This window comes from Euphorbia lathyris, chromosome 10, assembly GCF_963576675.1.
Source record: "Euphorbia lathyris chromosome 10, ddEupLath1.1, whole genome shotgun sequence".
Lineage (NCBI taxonomy): Eukaryota > Viridiplantae > Streptophyta > Magnoliopsida > Malpighiales > Euphorbiaceae > Euphorbia > Euphorbia lathyris.
The window spans coordinates 16233252-16244569 of record NC_088919.1 but is presented as its reverse complement, the minus strand read 5'-3'; the positions used below and the strand labels follow the sequence as shown (position 1 = coordinate 16244569).

At 26.6% G+C, this 11318-nt stretch overlaps 1 protein-coding gene across 1 annotated transcript; it reads right to left on the bottom strand.

The window, feature by feature from the left end:
• Positions 1-3954: 3954 nt before the first annotated feature.
• On the bottom strand, positions 3955-11112 carry LOC136209215 (MADS-box transcription factor 23-like). The gene is made up of 8 exons (XM_066000623.1): positions 10854-11112; positions 6815-6899; positions 6603-6685; positions 6423-6522; positions 5069-5110; positions 4939-4980; positions 4529-4683; positions 3955-4431 (listed from the first exon to the last, which is right to left on the bottom strand). Exons 1-8 carry the CDS (start codon positions 11066-11068, stop codon positions 4341-4343), a joined length of 813 nt encoding a protein of 270 aa, XP_065856695.1. The 5' UTR covers positions 11069-11112; the 3' UTR covers positions 3955-4340.
• Between the last annotated feature and the right edge of the window lie 206 nt (positions 11113-11318).

Here is an 11318-nt window from a genome sequence, read left to right as displayed (position 1 = left end):
ACATTTGATGCCATTAATTACCTCTTTTTACATCTATATATGTGATTTGTTGTTATTAATTTTTGGTATTTATATCTGATCTTTCTGCAGTGGTTTACATCTTAGTTCATCAGTGTTTAAAACATGGTTCAAATGCTACATTTGAACATTCACAATTCGTGGAATGTGCTTGGCAAATATACAATATATTATTTTATTTTTCCGTTATTTTTACGGACGGTTTTTTGGGACGAGGCGGGGATCCCCACGGTTTGGGGATAGTAACACCCACCTCGCCCAAATTTAATCTTCAAGGCTAAAATTTCTCCCGCTCCCAAAAATTTTGATTTTTTCCGGCCCCATCAATCCGGATCCCCACGATTTTCGGTTTTCTCCCACCCCTGCGACAGCGAGGCGGGGATCCCCACGGTTTGGAGATAGTTACACCCACCTCGTCCAAATTTAATCTTCGGGGCTAAAATTTCCTCCACTCCCAAAAATTTCAATTTTTCTCCGGCTCCGTCGGCTCGGATCCCCACGATTTTGGGTTTTTCTCCCACCCCTACTACAGTAGGAACAATATTACTACAATTTCAAATCTTTGGTGGAACTTTCAAATGCCACAACCTGTTCCAAGAACTTCTTGTCAATCCAATAATACTAAACAATGCATAGGAGATAACATGAATCAGTTAATTATTAGGAACAAATCTGACAGCAACCCATGTTGGGATTTTCTGACTCATGAGGAGCCCAAAATGTTAGGCCCATATGTTAAGCCTAATAGCATATAAGGGTAAGTTTTAGAGAGCTTTTTGTAACCTAAGTGCAACCATAAACATAAAACAGAAAAGAGAAAAATCTGCATCTTCTTTCCATCCGTCCAGCCTTAAAGAATTGCTACTATACACCTTGTTCCTTGTTCTGACCGGATGGATCTTCGTTTGGAGGAACAGAAGATCTGTTCGTGTAGGGGGGAGATTGTTGGCAGATTGTGTCTCTTAGGATATTTCTCATATTTTGTGTTTTCTCTTTGATTCCATACTTGTTGAATAAGATTTCAAAGAGTGTGATGTTAATTGTGTATGCCTCTAGTATTGTCTAGGGAAGAACTATTGTGTTGCCCATTTTATATATATAATTAAAATATAGAATTAATAATTAAAAACACTTTATCATCAAATAAAATATATCAAATCACAATAAAATATATAAAACAATTAAATTATACCGTTAAAAAAATCAAATACTAGTAAACTCGTCTAAAATTACTTTATCAGTATTGAAAACATGCTTCCAAAAACATAGATATAAGCAATTAACTATGTTTTAAGCATTTTTTTTAATAATAATTAATTTATCAAAAGTTAAAACTTCCAATACCTCTAACACATTACAAGAAATTAAGGGCATGTTTGGTTTACTTGCTTGCTATTAAAAAAACTGCTTATCCAAAAAGCAGAAAAAACTATTTTTTCATGTATAAAAAAACAAATAATAGTTTCTAACAAAACACTTCAAATTCTCATTTTTTTTAATATGAAAGGAAAACAGAATGAGAAAATGGAAAGGGAACAAAAAGTCAATCCATATGATTGTTTCGATTCCAAAAAAAAAAAGAAAATTATAGTCAACCCATATGATTATGTCTTTATCATGATTAAAACGATGTCATGTTAGCTTTAAAAATGGGGACAAAAAAATCGTAAACCCATATTACTTGTTTTTTTTTTTGTTACAACCAACCCATATTATTCAACAACTTGCAAATGAATATGGAGAGAGGTGGTAAGGGAGATTTGTGACAACGGAAGATGTAACGATACTGGTATTTATTTTTTATTTTTATCTCCGAGTCACGAACTATATAAAAACCTTATTTTATGACTAATCTTAGTTGAAATTAAAATTGCTTAATATATCATTTTTTAAGCCGGAAATTATTCCAAATTGAAAACGTTGAGAATAAAATTTTGTAATTACTTATAACAGAGTGAAAAAAAGTTAGAAATTAAAATTGCTTAATATATCATTTTATAAATATGGCATCCTCGAAATAATATGGCTTCACTTAGTTGGCTCTCCTAAAGTTGTTTAAAGTTAAACCCATCCAATTGTTTATCCATTAATTGCCTATTAATTCATTCATCATTATAAGCATAATATGAGTATATTTTACGGGGTAAGTAGGGCGCGCGGCAATTAAATTTTCCTAAAATACAATGATATATTAGGAAGTATTAGTGCCTTTGACTAAATTTTAGTTAGGGAGGTAAACGAGATAGGTGGGGCTGGTTGTAATTAAATTTTCCATTCCCACTCCTCGACTTATCATGAATTTTCTATCTCTGTTATCGAATTCTAAATGGATTTTTTATTATTTCCGTCCCAGTAGGGATTCTCATTTTCCATTTCATTTTTTTATTTATATATAATTTTTATTCTATGTTTTGTCAATTTTCTTAACATTTCTCATAGTATAACGACAAAGAGCAATATTAAGTTTGAGTTGAGTGACAGAAAGAAAAAATAAAATTGACATAATCTAATGACTTAAAAAGGATCACAAAAATAAATAAATAAAATATTTAACAGAAAATTAATTGGAGAATCTCCATGAGAGTATATCAGAGACCGGTACAGTGATATCACGAAGGGAGAATACCTATTTCCATCCCTATTTATTGATGACAAAACAATCTGCATCTCCGTCGCAAGGATTTCCATTCCCATGTGCAACCTAATTTTGGTATTTACAAAAATATTTAATTGGACTTAATTATATTTTTATCACCAGAAGAAAATCCATATGAATTGACATTTATAAACGATAAAATATTATTATTATTATAAGCTTATTTATTTTAATTATTGCTATTTTTAAAGTCTAATATTATCATTTCAGTTCAATTCAGTTGCATTCAATTCACTTTAGTTCAGTTTACTTAATTTCAGTCAAAAAGAACAGAGCTTAAGTATAGAGAGTTTATCATTATAAGTGACTAAAATTTGATGAAATCCAACCAAACCAATCAATATATATATATTAAAGTGACTGAAATGAGGTGAAAGTTATTGAAATCGGATGCAATTGACTGAAATTGGGCCAAATAGACTGAAATTGGCCGGGGAAAAAGGGCAATTTGATATAAAGTGATCGAAATGGATGAAATTTATTAAAATTGGAAAAAATAGATAAATAAATAAATAAATAAAAGAGAAATAGGTAACGTATGAGCAATTTGATATAAAGTGGTCGCAATGGGTGAAATTGACTAAAATTTGTAGAAATTGACTGAAATTAGTATAAATAAATAAAGAAAGAAAAGAAAAGAACAATAGGCAATCTATGAGTAATTTTATATAAAGTGACCGAAATTGAATGAAACCGAAAGAAATTAGCTAAAAAAACTAACTAAATAAAAGAAAATGGACAATGGATGAGCAATTTGATATAAAGTGATTGAAATTCGATGATATTGATTGAGATTGTGAGAAATTATTCTAAAATATTAACTCAAAGGTTTCATATATTTAAACATATTTCAATCCAATTTCATAACAATAGGGTGAAATTGGATAAATATTGTTTAGATAAAGTAATTTGACATATTCAATTGAGCTAACTTATCTTATCTACTTGGTTTCATTTCTTTTGATGTTTTGTTTTATCATTTTTACTTTTTAACATTCCACACACTTACTTTCTCTCTCTATTTTCTTTTTTCTCAACATCTCTACATAACGAGTTATTTGATACTTGAAGGAATAAAAATAAGGATAAAAGATTAGAACAAAGATAAAAAAAATAGTTGAGGATTATTATTTTATGTTTGGTATGTCAGATGACGTGAATAAAATAATATATTTTGCAACATTATGCCTACTTAAATTACAACATATTAATAACCACAGATAAGATAGATTTTTTCATCATATTAAAATTATAGAAATTTATCCTACCATCCCCTTGGATATAAAATTTAACTCCTTACCTAACTCTAAAACAAACATAAAACAAAGAAACCGTACATTGCTAAAAAAAGAAAAAAAAAACGTACATCATTTATCTCTATTTCACCCTATTGATCACTTCTAACAAGCGCCTTTTCTCCTAAACTCAGTTCATTCCAATTAAAATGTCTATTGTCTAGTCAACAAGTATTCGATAACTTATTCTAGTATGTCGAGTCATTTAAAAATCAGTTTCAACCGAATATAAAAAATCAATTAAAAAAATATAGCCCAAAAATTAATTGCCCAAAAATTTAAAGCTAGAGTTAAATTGAAATTTTTGTTGTTGTCTACTTTTATTTAACTTCTAAAAATGGAAAACTAATTTAGAAATTGAATCGATGAGCTCAGCCTGAGGCGACTTGACTTCCAACTGAATCATTAAACGGACCTTCAACCTTAACCGATTTCCTTTTGCCATTCACATCACAAGACAACCTGTATTTATAAAATAAAAATAAATGTAATTATTAAATTTAATTAAAAATATTAAAAAGGAAAACAATTAATATTGTATTAATTAAAATTAACTTACCCTAAATGCAAAGAAGTTTCTGAAAAATCACTAGCATTAATATAATGATCATCTTCTGCCACTCTTTTACGTTCATTATTGAAAAATCCCCTTTCCACAACATTAAATTCTATAGATTTTGATTTTGACCTCGAATTTTTCTGCAGCTCCTCAATCTAATTTTCATTAATAATAATATTAATAAATTAATAAATAATCAAAGTTTACATATATGGATGAAATTTCACACTAACGGAAAAAAACCAAAGTTCTTCAAAAAAAAAAAAAAAAAAAAATCAAAGAAAAATCTTTCAATGCTAAAAAAAATCAGTTACAAAATATAATATAAATAAATAATAATAATATTAATAAATAATCAAAGTTTACATATATGGATGTAATTTTGGCTGTTAAAAAAAGATGCGTTTTACCTGAGTTCGCAATATTTCATTTTCTTGAATGAATTTTTGTTCCTAATGATGAAGATAATTATATTAATTTTTATCAATTAAAATAAACTACCGAAGAAAGGGTAGAATAAAGATTTCGATTAATAATTACCTGAAATCTAGAAGTTTTAAGTTGCTCCAACAATACTTGTTCCTGCAATACGTAATTTATTTAATAAAATTTATGGAATTGTTGCAAAATTAAAAAGTATGCTACTAGAGTTTCACATTTAATATAATTCAAAACCATATTTTAATCCATACTATAATATGGATCTTTCTTAATTTCTACCTCCGAGCAGTATGCACTTTTTTTTATTGCTTTTAGTATATTTTTTGAATAACTAATTTGTCTTTATGTTGATGGGAAAATTTTGTTTTCATTGTTTCCAATTAGGAGTGTTAGTGAATTTTGATACTTCGTAAACTATTCAAACTCAATTTGATTTAAACTTATTTCGAGTTTGAGATCTGCTCGATCACTCACGAGCCTCAATCTGAGCTTTCTTGAATTCAGTTCGAGAGTCTACAAATAAACTCGATTATTTTTTAATTACTATATTATTTTATTAAATTTTTGTTATATATATATATATATTTTTTAGTAGGAAAGGAAAAGAAATTATTATATATATATATAATATATTATTTCATTGTTTAAAAGTTTTTCTTCATTAATTATTATTAGTTTTTCATCATAAGAGTAACCCATTAAAAAAAAAAACTTTTGACTTTGGGCCTTTAATTACAAAATTAGGTTTTGATAAAAAAAACACATTTCAAACTTTAATATAAATTTTATTATTTTAAAAAAAATCTATGAGTTTGTATTCTCCGACTATGAGTAGCATCTAGTATTCCTGAATCTCAACCATAACATATGATTGTTTTTTAAAATATTTTAAACTCATGTGTAGTATGTTATAAGTTTTTTTGTCTCGTACGCTACTTATTATATACATGTACCATGAATTTGGTTAAAGCTCGTTAAAAACTCTATCATATTTGGTCAAAACTTGGTTAAAGAGAGCTCAGCTAGAGATATTAACAAAAGTTCGGTTTAGCTCGTTTACAACCCTATTTCAAACAAAGTGTAATTTTGGATTCAACCAATGATAAAGTCCACTTTAATTGTTTCGATTGCAAAAAACAATATAGTCAACCCATATAATTCTATCTTTATCCTAATTAAAACGATGTCATTTTAGCTTTTAAAAATGGGGACAAAAAAATAGTCAACCCATATTATTGAACAACTAGCAAATGAAAATAGAAAAACGTGGTAAGGGAGGTTCCTGACAACTGAAGGTATAACGACACTAGTATTTTGTTTTTTTTTTTTTTTTTTGTTTCCGAGTCACGAACTATATAAAAGTCTTATTTTATAACTAATGTTAGTTGAAGTTAAAATTTAAAATAAAATTTTATAACTACTTACAAGAGAGTGAAAAAAAAAAAAAGAGTACCTTGGCATCCTTGACAGATAATATGGCTTCACTTAGTTGGTTCTCCAACTGCTGAAGTTGTTTAAAGTTAAACTCATCCAATTGTTTACCCATCAATTGCCTATTAATTCATTCATCATTTTAATTAATTTCTATATAACTTTAATTCATTTTTATATAATTTAATTATGTTACACTTACAAGCATGTCAATCTTAGTTTTGATACTTCATCTTTCAATTTGTTTATATCTTCCGGTTCCGATTTTGATTCCGACTCCGAATTCTGTTTCACAAACGACATTTATTATACTCATTTCATTCATTATATATATAAAATAAATGGAGAAAATAAAGCTTACATATTTTTTTATAAAAATACTGATACTAATTATTAGTTAAGTCAAAATTATACCTGTGCTATCCGGGGATTTGCTCCGGGAGTTTGAGGACTTTTCATATCCAAGCTTTTGTTGTATCTTGAGATAGTGTGCTCCATGCTTCACAATAATATTTAAAATTAATAATTGAAATTTAATTGATAAAATTTATAAATTATTTACTTATTTATTGTTGAATGATCAATATATTTGATTTTATAATTACTAGTTAAAATGTATAAATATGACTTCTAAAATTGTATTCTAATTTAAGTATTGCAAATTTGGATTAAAATTAAATATCAAGTAAATATATTAAGTATCTATTATAGGTTCTCTTATATACATATCAATTATTAAAAAAACATACAAAAAGTAGACGGTAAATTATGTTTAATCAGTATTTAGAGTCAAAATTAACAACCATCTCAAACTCAAATTTCGCCCCAACTCATTTCAACTAGTAAAAATAGCCTAAATACCAATAAATCAAACATCAAACTAAATTTATAATTCGATTATGAATCACTTGTTTATATATATATAACAAAATAATTAATTAAAAAGACATTATCACTAAATAGAAATTATCAAATCACAATAAAATATATAAAACAATTAAATTATTCCGTTAACAAAAATCAAATAATAGTAAACTCATCTAAATTACTTTATCAGTATTGTAAACATGGTTCCAGAAGCTTATAGCGTTGAACTATTTTTAAAGCATTTTTATTAGTAATTAATTTATCAAAAATCTAACTCCCAATACCATTAAGACATTGAAATAAAAAACTAAATGTAATTAATTTATTTTACATAGAGAAAACAAGATTTTTTTTTAACTCTTTTTATCTTTTTTTTTTGTAATTAATTTAAAAATAATTAGAAAAATCCAAGTCATTCTGAGTCTTGATCGGACTATTGGATCCCTTTTTTACCTCAGTTTTTACTAAGTCATTGAACATTAAAAAATCTTGTCTGACCCAGATTGAAAACTTAGTCGGTTTCCAATCTGACATGTAAGACCAATCTCCGTGACAATATTACTAAATACAAAACAGGTAAAGGTTAAACAAGATTCTTAATATTCTATTATAAGCATTCCATAAGAACATAAACTTCAACAAAAAAAAAAAAAATTTCTTAACATTCTAAAGTTGTATCCTAATTTAAATATTTCAAATTTGAATTAAAAATTATATTAAGTATCGGTTTGGTTCACCTTAAAAAAATCAACTAATATAAATATCAACAACAACAAAATAACAAATAAGTGAACGGTAAATTATGTTTAATCAACACTTAGGGCCAAAATTGACAACCAACATCTCAAACTCAACTCAAGTAGTAAAGACCATTAGCTTAGATACCAATATTGTTAGGATTAGATCAGACATCAAACTAAATTTATAGTTCCATTATGAATCACCAGGTATATATATATATATATATAGGGGAGGGATCAAGTGAGAACCCTCCCTTAGATGAGAACACTTTCTTAGGTGGGAACCACTAAAACTACGTAGTTTTAAGGCTAAAAATTAAAAAAAAAAATGATGCTGCCATCATGAGGGTTCGAACCTTGGACCCTTAATTTACAACTCATCTTACTTACCACTGAGATAACTACTTTTCTTATGTAATATGTGCCGCGCTGATTAATATACCATCGCACTATAGCTTTCATTGTTAATATTTGACGCATGCATTAAATATGCATAATAATGAATTATTAATAGAAAAAAAAAGAAATGTGCATAATAATGAATTATTAAAAAAAAAATTCAAAAACATGCTCCAATTTCTTATTTATTTAATTCCTTTATATTTTGTAATTTATGTTATATAAATTCATTATATTTTTTTATACATACGTTATAACATATAATTTAATTTTTTTTTGAAACAACATATATTTTAACTTTTAAAACACGAACTATGAAGTTTAGAACGTACGACATATTTTTTAGAACATACGTTATGTTTTTTAGAACATGTGTTATGTTTTTTCGAACATGAGTTATAAATTATATTTTTGGAACAAATGAAAAAACGATCCAAATATCTACTGATTTTTTTAGAACATTATACTTAATTTTTGGAATACAAACTACAAACTTTAGAACATACGTTATGTTTTTTCATGTGTTATGTTTTTTCGAACATGAGTTATAAATTATATTTTTTGAACAAATGAAAAAACAATCCAGATATCTACTGATTTTTTTAGAACATTATACTTAATTTTTGGAACACAAACTACAAACTTTAGAACATACGTTATGTTTTTTAGAACATACGTTATGTTTTTTAGAACATGTGTTATGCTTTTTCGAACATGAGTTATAAATTATATTTTTGGAACAAATGAAAAAACAATCCAGATATCTACTGATTTTTTAGAACATTATACTTAATTTTTGGACCACAAACTATAAACTTTAGAACATACGTTATGTTTTTTAGAACATACGTTATGTTATTTAGAATATGAGTTATAAATTATATTATAGAACAAATGCAAAAATGGTCCATATATTTACTGTTTTTTTAAACATTATACTTAATTTTTAGAACACAAATTATAAAGTTAAGAACACATGTAACAATATTTAGAACATCGTCCTTAACATTTTAAAACATAAATTACAAAAATATGGAGGAATTAAATAAATAAAAAATTAGAGCATGTTTTTTAATTTTTTTCTATTAATAATTCATTATTATGCACATTTCTTTTTTTTCTATTAATAATTCATTATTATGCATATTTAATCAATATTAATAAGTGCATGCGTAAAATATTAAACAATGAAAGCTACAGTGTGGTATATTAATCCGCGCGGCACACATTACACAAGTAAAATAATTAGCTTGTTATTTTTAGACTCAAAACTACGTAGTTTTAGTGGTTCTCACCTAAGAAAGTGTTCTCATCTAAGAAATGGTTCTCACAAGAGCCCTCCTCTATATATATATATATATAATTATAAACAAAACAATTAATTAAAAAAATAGAATTAATAACTAAAAAGCATTATCACTACCACTTTGTCTACCAAAAAAAGCATTATCACCAAATAGAAAATATCAAATCACAATAAAATATATAAAACAATAAAATTATACCGTTAACAAAATGAAATACTAATAAACTCGTCTAAAATTACTTTATCAAACAACCAAGTGGACAGTAAATTATGTTTAATCAATACTTAAGACCGAAATTAACCACAATCTTAAACTCAAATTTGGCCCAAACTTAACTCAACTATTAAAGATAGTTGGTCTAAATACCAATATTGGGTACACGAGATCGGACATCAAACTAAATTAATAGTTCAATTACCAATCACTTGCTTATATATATATATATAAACAAAACAATTAATTAAAAAAAGAATTAATAATTAAAAAGTCATTATCACTAAATAGAAAATATCAAATCTTAATAAAAAATATATAAAACAATTAAAGTATACTGTTAATAGAAATCAAATACTAGTCTTCTAAAATTACTAGTCATTTCATGTTTCTATGTTTTAAACATTTTTATTAGTAATTAATTTATCAAAAATCTAACTCCCAATTCCATTAAGACATTGCAAAACAAAAAAAAAAAAAAACTAAACGTAATTTATTTATTTAACAAGGTTTTTTTTTAACTCTTTTTATAAAAATAATTAAAAAAAATCCAGGTCATCCCAAGTTCTAATTGAACTATCGGGTCCCTTATTAACGGAAAATTATTAGAAGCACCGTTTTTGCTGAGTCATTGAACTAGGTCGAAAACTTAGTCGGTTTCCAATCCGACCGGTAAAACCAATCCGTAACAATATTACTAAATACAAAACAGGTAAAACTTAAAACAAAATTCTTAATATTCTATTATAAGAATTCCATAACAACAAAAACCTCAAAAAAAAAAAAAAAAAAAGATTTAAGCATAACAATAAACCCTCGTTATTATCCAAATGAGAAAAAATAGACTAATTAATTTTCTGCAAATCTGTAATTTCTTTCTCATCGCAAAATCTAAATGAAATTAAAGTAACAGAAAAAGAAACGTACCTAGAGCTGGAGAATTCATAAAGCCTGCCGGTGCCGGAGAAGACAAGAACGGCAACCTCGGCGTCGCAAAGAACGGATAATTCTTTAGCTTTTTTCAGCAATCCGTTACGGCGTTTAGAGAAAGTGACTTGTCTGCTGTTTAAATTCTCAATCTTCTTCATCTCAATTTTACCTCTCCCCATTTTTTTATTTGCAATGGTCTCTGATTCCTTCATTAAAACGCAGTGTTTTGAAGGAGACAGGAAGGAAGATAAATAAATAAAAGAAGAAAATTAGGAGTAGATGAAGATGAAAAAAGGTAGGTGTATATAAATAAAATAAATAACAAAAAATATCCAAAATTGAAAAGGAATTAATGGGTTATAGAAGGAAAGTATAACCAAAATTAGTATAAGATATATAAAGCTGACAGATTGGATACTATATCTAGCATTTATCCTATTTCGGCAGTTCAATTTTACTTGA